Source organism: Staurois parvus, unplaced genomic scaffold, assembly GCF_062004578.1.
Source record: "Staurois parvus isolate SC_StPar_1 unplaced genomic scaffold, SC_StPar_1.0 ptg000209l, whole genome shotgun sequence".
Lineage (NCBI taxonomy): Eukaryota > Metazoa > Chordata > Amphibia > Anura > Ranidae > Staurois > Staurois parvus.
Genome location: NW_028318005.1, coordinates 736321 through 749087, shown reverse-complemented (window position 1 = coordinate 749087; position 12767 = coordinate 736321). Strand labels below are relative to the sequence as shown.

Here is a 12767-nt window from a genome sequence, read left to right as displayed (position 1 = left end):
TTGGTGCTTACACTGAGAAAATTGGCGCCAAACTTCATTATTATAAATAGCAAGTCTCTTGCTTTTGGGGCACTGACGCATGCTCTCTCCCGAACCCTGCTCTGTGTGACCAGAGGACACACTGAACCTGTGACAGCAATGAGAGGGTTGGCTCCCTCTGCTGTCAATCACAGCCAGTGATGAGGGGGTGGGGCCGAGCCCAGGCTCGGCCCCACCCCTCATCTTTGGCTGTGATTGACAGCCAAGGGAGCCAATGACTCCCGTTGCTGTCTCTGAACCAGTGAGGAGGCAGAGAGCTGGGACAGCAGCCTATCTTGTGCACATTGTTGGATCGGGTAAATATTAGGGGGGGGGGGGGCCGCGGAAGGAGCTGCATACTGAAGGCATTTTTACCGTCATGCATAGAATGAAGATGAAAAACCTCCAGCCTTTACAACCACTTTAAAAAATAAAAAAAGAACCTTAAATATGCGAACACCATTTTAGGCCCTGTCCCTAAACTGTTCAGCTTACTTTTCCTATCATGCCCATTTTCCAGATCCAAGGCCCATTCCTGATAAAATCCGGAGATGCACGAAAAACACAGACACATTTGTATACAAAACCTGAAATATTTTACTTCTTTTAAACTTTGATCTAAGTTTACTTAGATTTCAGTGACTTAATACAAGAGCATTTTGATTTAATTTTGTAAATAAAACACTGTAATAGCCACAATAAACTCCATTATAAATGTACATGATGCAAAAATAAAAATAACCATAAAAAAAAAACAAAACAGCATGAAAGGGAGAGGTTATACGCTATTATATAGATGCTGAGCAAGGACAATACACAATGTCTAAGGAAGCTTCTGCAGAACTCTGGGACCCTATTACATAGACATTCCTGAACCTCCTTCCCAAGGGGGCAGGGCACCTGTAGCATGTCGATAATCCTTTAAAATTAATAAGGCCGCCATTGTTGCGCGTAGCTGGATTTTCATAGACATAACATCCGGATAAATGTGTATATAAACAAAGGTCATACGAAATGTACAAGTATAAAAGATTACAAACATTAATAAATTATTACATCATCACAAAACACAGAACACTTCACAAGGTGCTATTAAAATAACTGCATCATCTTTTCATAGTACAAGAATTCAAACAAGGAGCTGGTATATCTTTTGAAGGCCAGACTTCAAACTATCTGCTTTTTTTTACTGATTTTTTTTTTTTTTTTACATTTTTTTTAATATTTGACAATTTTTTTTATAAGACATCTTTTATGGCTGCACAAATAAACTTGATTTTCAGGCATTTTTTTTTTATTCTCCTTTCTCAGTCGCAAGGACAACAACAAAAAAAAAGTATACACAACCTAAAAATAAATTTTTTTATACTTGGTAGATTTCTAAATGCAAATGAAGTTATCTCTAGAAAAAAAAAAGTAAAGTTCTAAAAGGTATTTGATCTCGTAGAAAAAAAAGTATTTAAAAAGCTATTTACAAGCTATATTCTATGAAAAATTATGCCTTAGCGAACATATAACAAAGAAAAATGAAGAGTATGGGATTGACTGAGGAATAATGGTGTTTCTTTTAAGTGTCGAAGTGCAGACAAACCATTCCTATGCTAATTGCTGGAATCAAACGAATCCAGATTAATTGTCAGAACGCGACACCTTCCCATATATGCAATACTAGGCTTTTGCAGCCGCAACTATTCAGAAAATGGTTTTATGGCGAGCATCTATGGTTGATTGAGCACCAGTTGCAGCTTCTAATGAAGATTTTGTCTAAAACATGGAAACTGGGGCAAAATGGCAGTTTTAATATGCTCGTTGATAGATGGACTTCAAAATGACAAAACATAGAAAAGGGAATGGCTTACAAGTGCTCAACTAACAAAATAAATGTAGTCAATAAAGTATGATATTTCCTAGAAGTAGACATTAGATGCCAGGAATTTGAATAAATATCAGGCTTTATTTAGTCTTTATGGAGCAAATTACAATATCATGAACCTTCTCAGAGCTGGCCGTGTTACTTGTCTGATTTTTAGTGGAGCTGTTTGGACTGGTCAGGTCACTAGCAATAATTGACCTCAATTGGGAGCAAAGACCAATGGTTTTCAGTAGCCCATGTCCATTAGAAATTAGCTTTCGTAAGATTTACTATAGAACAGTAAAGTTTGTATCTGAGTTGCTGAAGCAGTTTGTGGTCCACCTTTGCCATGTACAATATGCTGCTAGATAAAGCCCAAGTATATATGTTGAGCTGAGTGCAATTATCTGGAGCTACACTGGTGCATGCATAGGTTTTCATGTCAACCAAAATATGTATTATCAACAATACTGATTATTTGTTAACTGTATGGTTGGAACAAATATGACAATGAGTGCATTTGATCAGCTAAAGTGATGTTTTCCTTTTGGAAGTTACAAAAAAAGAAAAGAAATTGCATTGGATTTAGTGGTCCCTGCCTTTTGTAGCAGCAAAACAGATATTATGACACCTGGCAAAACATTTGCCCAATGGACATAAGTACGAGGGGCGTTCAAGTCAAACAGAGATACAGGTTACAGGTATAAAAAGCGATGCTAACGTGACAGTACTACACGCAGAAGGAAGTGTGTCCTATTACTGATAGGCGGCACACATGTCGCAGGCCAGTTCTGACCATTAATCAAGATGGCAGACAACAGTAGTGCATAAAACAGCGTGTGGTGATAACGTCAGTTGTGAACAAAGGTGTAAATCCTGCAGATATCTACAGAAGACATCAAGCACAGTACACTGATGAGATGCTCAGCGGCAGTAAGACATCTGAATGTTGTAAATGTTTCAAAGATGGCCGTACATCCGTCAGTGACGATCCCAGCCATGGTGGTTCCCAGTCCACAGCGGTCATTCCTGTGAACATTAAGTGCATGGAATGCCTGATCCTGGATAACTGACATATAACCTGTCGTGAAATTGTACAAGAGACAAATCTTTCTGTGGGAACAGTGAACACAATGATGACGAAGTGGAGTAGTCTGTCCTAGAATGGTTTGGGTGTACTGACAAATCTTTCTACGCCGATGCTTTCAAGGCATTAGTTAAAAACAAGGATACGTGTATAACTGTAGCAGGGGAGTGTGTCAAAAATAAATGCAGTTTCCACTCCTTGAAATCTGTTCTTTGATTATATAGACTCAAAAGTCCCAGTTTGACTTGAACACCTCTCGTATACTGCCAAAAATACAATGCTGGTTGATAAACATATTAAGGCGGAGAGGGTCAAATGTTAGACTTACGTATTTTAGATGTGGTAAATGCATCTGCTCAGAAGTGTAGTGTAAGGTCATTGTGACTACAACTACCATCAAACCTGATCCTGAGGGCTTGCAACCTGCATAAATGCCAGAACAGGGAGGTCCTTTTATAGTAAAACCTATACATGTCATCTCTGTGCATAACTGGGCTGTCTATAAGCAGGGTTGCACCACAGAGTGCAAATTATGAGCACAAACAGACACCAAGGAATTTATTTACTAAAACTGGAGAGTGCACAATCTGGTGCAGCCCTGCAGAGAAACCAGATTTCCAGCTTCAATCTCATTTTGTCAAAGCTTAATTGAACAAGCAGCAGTTAGAAGCTGATTGGCTACAAATGCACCAGATTTTGCACTCTCCAGTTTTAGTAAATCAACTCCCAAGTCTCTGCATACCAGCAAAATGTATGCAAAATATTCTGTGTCCACCACGTGATGGTGCTAGGACTAACACATTTCTAGTACATGGGCCAAACTATGGTACTAGGCCAAAGGTTATTTAATGGCAAATTGCAAAGAGCTACAAAAAAGTTCCCTCTGATCTTAAAATATAGCTCCAGTCAACTCTTTTGGGGGGGGGGGGGGTAGAGCAACGAAAAGTTAGTGGGGGGAAATCTCCAACAGAAACAAGGACAATGAAATGTTCTGATTTGATTATGGGAAGGCTATAACCCCTGATAGCTTTGTATTCCTGTTTGTGTCCCCTTAAAGATTTTTCCTCAGTTCGGTCCTGGTGACAACACTGTCGCTGGGACAGGAAGTTAGGGGAAATCTAAGACCACAAACAACAATAAAAAAAACACGCAGATGTTCTAACTCTCCCCCATTCAGTCCAAAAGTGAAAAAAAAAGTTTTAGCTACTGTTATACTTTAAAGTGTTACTAAATGAACATCAGTAAAATCGGTCTGTATATGCAGTAAAGCATGCTTGTTATAGTCATTGTGGAACCTATGGGTTAATTCTCTACATTGTGTATAAAGGCTGATTGATCCTGTCTTCTATGATCCGCCCCTTCTTCCACAGTTCCCAATCCATCTGCTGATAGTACAGAGCTCTGGGAATCACTTTGCACATGCTCAGTTTGGTGTGTATTGCTAGAGGTTTTTTTTTTTCTCTTTGGGAAGGGTGTATGTGATCAGCACACAGGGCCAAACAGCACTGAGCACTGTCCAGACAGAGGCCAGGTGTTCTACATCATCCTGGAGCAGAATGAAAACTCCTCCTACAAGCTTTAACCAGTGCTCAGCTGCACACTGATAGAAGTCACAAGACTGCTATTTAGCAGTTTATATTTACTAAAATAATTGTATTTCCATGTTGTGTGTACTGTGGGAGACCAGATATGATGAATGCAGGGTCCTGGGTTTGGTAGCACTTTAAGGTTTCAGCAAAATAATTTGTTTATTATTAATATGTTGTTTAGTGTGTGCTTAATTAACAAAGCGCAAAGTACAATGATCATATATGACTGGTTGGTAAGGATTGGCTGCAGACTCCTCTTTGCATTTTGAAAAGGCTTCGTGCTGGAAATCTACGTGCTGTTTACGCTACACATTAAAGCAGTCGCAAATGAAGAGTTATACACTGAAACATGCCAAGTGCCAGATTGTGATGTTAGGTGGAAATTAGGAAATTATAAAAAAAACCCAAAAACTATATATTTACTTCTGTGCATTTCAAAATTCCATCAACTGTGCATTTACACTCCATCAAAATGCTAAATAAAAACTTAGGGTGAGTTTGTTGTGCTGTGCAAGCACCTAAAATGTACTGATCAGAAGTGTCTTCCTAATGTTTAAATCCCTAAATGGGTGTGGCCTTGTAAAATGGGTGTGGCTTTTCCAAAACGAAGGCATAGATTTCAGATTTCTGGCAGCACATATGCTGATTTTACTAAGGATTGATTTTTAGTTGTAAGACATTGAAAGGTAAATGAACAGATTGTGTTAATGTATGAAAACCTTCAATTTTGTGAATGCCTAAAACAACATAGGTCATCATAGTCTAACCAGCAAACCCACTATAACAGCAAAAACCACAAGCCCATGCTGTCACAAAAGAGCATCTGAGCCGCACCAACATTTTTCTAAAAAAACAACCCTTTAACATTTGATCATGTAACCTATAAGTATAATGCTCTGTGTTTTTTAGGATGTTATAACTATATGCTCAGTTGCCACTTTGTTAGGTACACCTGCTCTTTAATGCAACCGCCAAGCAGCAAATCATGAAGAAGTATGAAGACCTGGTCAGGAGCTGGTGTTCATTTGAACATTAGCATGGGAAAGATGAATTGGTCTTGATCAGAATTTGCTCTGTTGGTAGAATTGTTGTTGGTCCCAGAAGTGGTGCGTGCAGTATTTCAGAAACTGCGGACTTTCTGGGTTTTACAAATGGCTTTTGAAGATATTGAGACATCCAAAAATCATACAGTAACATCCAGTAAGTACAGTTTACAACAGTGGTGTAGAGAAGGGATTCTAAGAACACATAGCATGCCAAGAGGATGGGCTTCAGCATAAGAAGACCATTCTAGATTCAAATCAGGAAAAGAAGGATATAAAGGGCATAAGACCAGCCAAACTGGATAAATGAAAATTAGAAAAACACTGCCTGGTCTGACCAAGTCTCAAATTTTACATGCAGATAGTAGGGGTTAAACTTTGGAGTACATAGACGAATGGATTCAACCTGTGCTGTATCAACAAAGCAGGTTTCTGGTGGTGTATTGGAATGTCTGTATGGCCCTATTGGGCCCTTTAATACTATCCAGGCATCCTGTGAATGCCATAGCATACTTGAGAATTGCTGCTAACCGTGTGCATCCCTTTATGGTTTACTAGACAGGTCAACTTTATAAAGTGGCTCCTGAGTGTATATAAAGGTTAAAATCTGCAATAAATATCATTAAGTGCAATAATGTTTTTTTTAATGAATTGCTTAGAAATGTCAACTCTGACAAAGTTACCCCCCCCCCCAAAAAAAAACAAAACCCTCCCCAAAAAAAACAAAACAATGCAGCACTGGGCATTATTTATCAAATTGATGTTCATGCTGACCATAACAATTAATCAGGTCCCCAGTGTATTTTCCCCTGTGCTGTGCAGTTTTTCATTTAGACATATTGTTGGGAAAAACTTGGGGTTGATTCTTTCTCACATGGAAATATATATGTGTGTATATATATATATATATATATATATATATATATAGCACTTGGCCTATGTAACAAATACTCCTTGGCATAAACTACAAAGAGTGAAAGAACAACATCACATGAATTATCAATGATGATGGGCTAAGCATGTTAAAGGGAACTAGGTTAGAACTTTAATTTGCACATGTTATGGGCAGTATTAAATCTAAATGGTCTCAAATTAGTCATAGGTTCAAAGCAAAAACCCTTTTTTCCCATATACATGTGCTTCAAAGTAATGTCCCATGATGCTTTTTTGGATGGTGGCTGCTATATGTTAAAAACTTCCATAACAATCCAAAACAAAATAAGAGGATGGGGTTAATAAAATGGGTTATTGCTTTTAAACCATTGAGAGTTTGTTTTCCTCTACCAGACAGACCAATAAAAGCAAAACATATCTAAGATCCTTTAGCGTTTCCTTTAAATATTGCTATTCTTTTTTGCAAATGGGGTAAATACGGAGTCAAATGGTTTGTCTTGGATTTAAGGCCAGCTGTATAAATGGTTCATGCAGGAGAATCACATCGTACATAAATTAGCTTGCATGAGTCCCCATTCCACCCTGGAGGACGTGAATGCTCTAGAACCATGCATGTGCACTGTGTAAATTGATTTTCAATAGTCAAATGTCTATATAGGTGATTTTTTTTTTGTGCACCCATTAGAAACACAACTAAATTCCTGACAAATACTTAATAGGTCAGTCCACTCAAAGCTGATATTTCAGTTTTTGGTAGATGTTGGACATTTCAACCACCTTCTAGTTTCTTTTACATCTCTGGGTCTCTATTCATGAGATGTCATTGCTTGAATCCCATGTGGCCATTAGGATGGGGCCCTAAGCTCCCTGCTGAATTATTTAATTAATTTTATAATATGAAGAACACAGCAGGAGTAGCTGGAACAAGAAAAGATTGGCGACAAACAATACTCTTTGAGTGGACATCGCTCTTGGAGTATCCAAGACATAAACAAAAAGCCAGGGGTTGACTCAGCCTACCAGGTCCATCCCTGTTGTAGTATCCTTGACATATAAGAAACCAGGGGCTGACTCAGCTTACCAGGTCCACCTATCACATTTTGTTGGACTTACCTTTTAAAGGTCAGTGCCATTTAAAAAGTCTGTTCTAGGTTTTGTGCAATTGTTTGGCAAATGAATCACATTCTGCCTTCTCTTACAGCAGTAAAATATCCACAACAAATTCCCAGTTGTGTCCAACTGCCACAGACAAAGAGTGGATTTTTTACAGGCCACCTGTATTAAAAGTTACACTTTCATAATGACCTTGTCAATGGAGACAGACACACTTCTATATCAAAGATGCACATATGGGGTCCTTGATGGGTTTGAGAAGCTGGCTAGTAATTTAAGTCAATTGTACCTAACAAAAACTGGGTATCTCAATTGATTGCAGCTGCGGAATGAAGAATCCCAACATCTTAAGATAAACCTAGCAGTTTCATGAACTGCTATATGATATCTGTTCAACCCTTGGGTTGAAATCTTTTGTATGGTCCCTGGTAGGATAAAGACTAACTGCTTCACTACAGAAAGAACTAACTACCCCTCATCCCCGTATTCAGTAAGGGCAAGAAGCGTTACTTGTAGGCTTATAAACCAGCTCATCACCAATCAAGATTACAATGGATGATACAAATACAAAGCGCACAACACATTCCCTACACATGGCATGGCTGCAGAACGTGTGACGTGATTCCTGACCAGAGTGTTGCACAAGACGTCATGCTGTATACAATGCTTTCAAAAGAAAACAAATGAAGCAATGCATTTTGTGTTTCTCTCACTGACCGCGTTTGAAACAGGTTCTTTCCTAAGACTGGAATGATCCTTTTTTTTTTTTGTTTTCTTCTTTCCTGCAAACTAGTCACTCTCAGCAATTTGAGAAAGGACATTATTATTATTATTATTATTATTATTAAAAAATATTAGCAGTATTCTGTACACGTCAACTGCTGGAAGTTAAAAAGAATTACTAAAGTGGTGGCAGGAAGGTAGAGCAAGGTGGGTTCCTCCAACAATGTCTGCAGAGTGCCGCTGCAGTCCTGCAAGAGTTCAAGGTTTAGTGTCAGCTTGCGGGGTCCACTAGCCACAAGAAAGTCTGTCTTAGCAAACACTAAAGGAGAAGCTTTCCATTCCGGTGGATTTTCAGGATCTTCCCAAGCCTCTGCTTTGCTGTTGCCATGCCTTTTTTTGTACGTTTACCTGAAATGATAACACAAAACAAAGCAGTTAGTTTAGAGGAACCAGTAGAAACGTCAGCTTTGGTCTAAATTGTAATCTTGGAGTAGTAGAGTCTGAAACCCCTTGTAGAGTCAAAACAAGTGCATATATGGTTCCAAATCTCTAAGCGCTCCTCTCATAAGCTGGGATCAGGTGCTGGCTTGGAGTCTGTGACTGTTCCACACATAGCTCTGTAATCCAAAAGAAAAGCCATGCACCGATGATGTCTTCACAGGCAAAATCTAAATCAGCCAACAAGCTGAGTGAGCACTGGGGTGTGTACAAGGTGTATGTGAGTGTCTGCACTGGGGTGTGTACAAGGTGTATGTGAGTGTCTGCACTGGGGTGTGTACAAGGTGTATGTGAGTGTCTGCACTGGGGGGTGTACAAGGTGTATGTGAGTGTCTGCACTGGGGGGCTTTACAAGTTATATGTGAGTATGACTCACACTCACATATAACTTGTAAAGCCCTCCAGTGCGGACACTCACATACACTTTGTACACACCCCACTGCTCACACTCGCATTCAATCCCTTACTTATGAGGAGGGGGGTGGGGGTGGATTATGCAGTGAGAATTGGAGCTGCCACACCAAGCAGATCACTGTGCGAGGACCGCAGCGCACCGGCCATCCTCGGGGGGAGACAGTGACAGTTGTCCAGCCAGTGAAGCTGCAGGAAAAACAACTCGGGAGCTGCTGAGCTGCCCTGCTCTGAAGCGCCGCCCCCCTGAAAGATGCCGCCCTAGGCAAATGCCTTGTTTGCCTCGCAGTAGATATGCCCCTGGCTGCAGTACTGTGCTGACTTTAACAACCTTCATTGACTGCCAACAGAACTCCATTCCTCTTCCTGCAGAAGTTATAGGTGTGTACATCTTCAGACCCAAAATGTGTAAATCCGATCCAAAACTGACCAGGACAGTAAACGGGTCTCTAATTCTACATCAGGCTCATATGTCTTAATTTGACTGTGGGAGTACCTATATGATGCAAGCAGCCATGCAAAAAAAACGGTATGGTTCATATCATTAGTACTTAGTCTGGAATGATAAACTGACCTCACTGAGCATATAATTTAGTCAATACAATTATATTATATTATAATACTATGCGGCCCCATATTTAGAATAACCTGTCACACAATCAATATTGCTGAAAAAGGGCTCATAAAGAGGAGCATCCTGTAAGATGATGCTCCGGCATTGTGTAGGAGGGTCTTTTCTTGAGATTCGGGATTCTCAAATTTCTCAGAATCTCATCAGAAGGTTGTGATGTCACCTATTTCTAGGCCCCAGGACCATAAAGTAAATTTTCTGTTCTGGTGTGTTGTTCTTACATGGAGGGGGGCAGAGGTCTAGATAATAAGCAGTAGGTACAATTTTATACTCCATCCACACGTATTAATTAATCTCTTCCTAAAAAAAAATGACAGTGTTGGCAGAAGAGGAGTAGTAACAGAAGGACTTTTAACTTGTACGACCTTCTTCACATATGGTGTACTACAGCGTATACCTGTGCAAGGTTGTGTTCGCCTGCACGGGATGCACAGGTGTTCCACAATTCCCCATGTTGGCAGTCCCACTGAGGACAACTGGAATGCAGCAGCTGCACGGATACAGCCGCTGCTTCCAATCTGAAAGCCATGTGGGTGAACAGCCACAAGAGCAGACAGTGTGAGCTCGGGGGGCACCCACATGGATGTCAAAATAGGAGTGGCGACTGTGTCCACGCAACAGCTGCATCCCAATTGACAACAATAGAACTGCTTGCACTGGGATTGTTATTATTATTTCAGGTACTTATATAGTGCTGTCAATTTACGCAGCGCATATATACATATATATTGTACATTCACATCAGTCCCTAACCCTCAAGGGGTGTACAATCTAAGGTCCCTAACTCACATTCATACATACACATACTAGGGACAGTTTAGACAGGAGCCAATTAACCTACCAGCATGTCTTTGGCGTGTGGGAGGAAACCAGAGTACCCGAAGGAAACCCACGCAGGCACAGGAAGAACATACAAACTCCGGGCAGGTGGTGCCGTGGTTGGGATTTGAACCAACGACCCTAGTACTGCCAGGCGGAAGTGCTAACCATTTAGCCACTGTGCTGCCCAAACATTGGCCCATTGGGCGTAGAAAGCGTCCATGTCACCCCAGTAGAAGCAGCACAAGCGCTACAGACGTCCCCAAGGTGACCACGGAAGCATAGGACGTGGCCGATCCCCGGTTGATGCCTCCGGCGATGACCCGGTGCGTCTCCTCTTCGTGGGACCCTTCCCTGTCCGGGCCACCCTTCGCACAGAAGACCTGTGCATCCCTGTACACCTACGCACAACCTCACATAGTGTATTTGTATGCTGCAGTACACTCCATGTGAACGAGGCCTAACGTTTCTGACAGTGGGTGTCATTATGATATGATGAGTATAGACAGTAGGTAACTATTAGGAGTCCTGGCAGAAAAGGACAATAACTTTTTTAACAAAGTTTTCTCTCTAAAATGTAATACATTTTTGCTAAAGATCACAATATAAGCCCATTCTGAACAAGGGAGAGACCCTGTTATCATATCTTACCCTCACTACGTAACAAACAATGGCTATCTGTGTTAGATATACTTAAGCCAGTCATAGACGGATTGAAATGTGACCAATAAAGCAGGAAACGGCTGAATTTCGATCTATGTATTGTACTGAAGTCGATCTATCGATTTACTTCAGTGCAACCAGCCTGTCTTTTTTCATACAATCACTGACGATGGCTACAGCCACCAGCAGTGATCATTGCATTCTGATGGCAGCGAAACATTGACTGTGATGGGGGTATCATGCAATTTTCTTTCCTTCAACCCGTTGTTGAAAGAAATAAAACTTCATAATCTATGGCCAGCCTAAGGCCCCTTTCACACGTTTTGATCCTCAGGGGATCTGTTTGCTGATCCCCTGTTGATCAGAGCAGAGCGGGCAGATGGCAGGTATGTGTCCACTCAGTTTATGCAGAGCAGAAAAGGACAGAGCTCTGCCCTATGGGTAGTCAAATGTAAACAGACTCTGCTGTCCATATACACCCAACTGCCCTTCATTCCGATCCGCCTAGACAGAGCAAGATGGATCCTCTTCCCTTTTTCTTAGCTGATCAGATCGGAGGTAGGTGGGAGTAAAATGATAAAAGTCAGTGTACATCTGCTGGTCTATAGGGGTGAATGGACCGATCAGGTCTGCCTGAAAAACTGACAGGTGGACCTAATCAGACTTTTCGTGCCAAAGGGGTCTTACAGTAACAATTTGGGAATCCTAAACAAAGAGACCACCCTACAAATCTGCCAGAAATACAACCCAGACACATCCACGAAACACAGGATGGAGGTATAAAATATCTCAGCTTTCCATGATGTTCTTGACACCCTGACACCCTTTCCTCACCCTGTCAAAAAAAAAAAAAAGGCTGGCATTAGGCTTTAAGGTTTTGGGTGGAATTTTCCCTTAGCGCTGTAATGCATGACTGCAGATGACATCATTACACTTACAATTTAGTCATATATTCTTGACTTATTGAGTGACTTTTTTTTTTTCTTACAATATATCCCTTTTACTATTAAAAAAGGGCCGCAATGTGATGCTCAATATTCCTTTGTATAATATCTACTATAAGAGCGTCAGACGAGTCAGACATTTTACATATTCAGGTGGTGTTTATTTGTCCTACATGTAGCAGACGCGTGTCTTGGCTGAGATTTATGCCGCTAACTGAAGTGTAACTAACAATTAGCTGCTTATTTTATCAGGCAGTGTTCCATGGTGGAATGTTAGAGGCTGAGTGTAAATCAAACGATGTCTTCCTATATTACTGTATTATGTCATGTGGAATTGTTGTCATTTTCTGCCATGATGTCTTATTTCATTACATGTGTCAATGCTGCAAGGTACTTTAATGAAAATATTCAAAGCTGACAGTTAAAATAACAAAGTTTTCTAGAAACAGCTTATAATCAAACACCAGCGACTCCCTAGGCGC

General features: G+C 40.6%; 1 protein-coding gene across 5 annotated transcripts in view; it reads right to left on the bottom strand.

Moving 5' to 3' along the window:
• Positions 1–591: 591 nt before the first annotated feature.
• PHF2 (PHD finger protein 2) overlaps positions 592–12767 on the bottom strand; it is a 412799-nt gene continuing 400623 nt past the window's right edge. For all 5 annotated transcript variants that reach the window (XM_089678677.1, XM_089678680.1, XM_089678679.1 and 2 more), the window contains one exon: positions 592–8727. In XM_089678677.1, coding sequence (XP_089534803.1) covers positions 8639–8727 — 89 coding nt within the window. In that variant the 3' untranslated portion in view covers positions 592–8638. The remainder of the gene's footprint in view (positions 8728–12767) is intronic.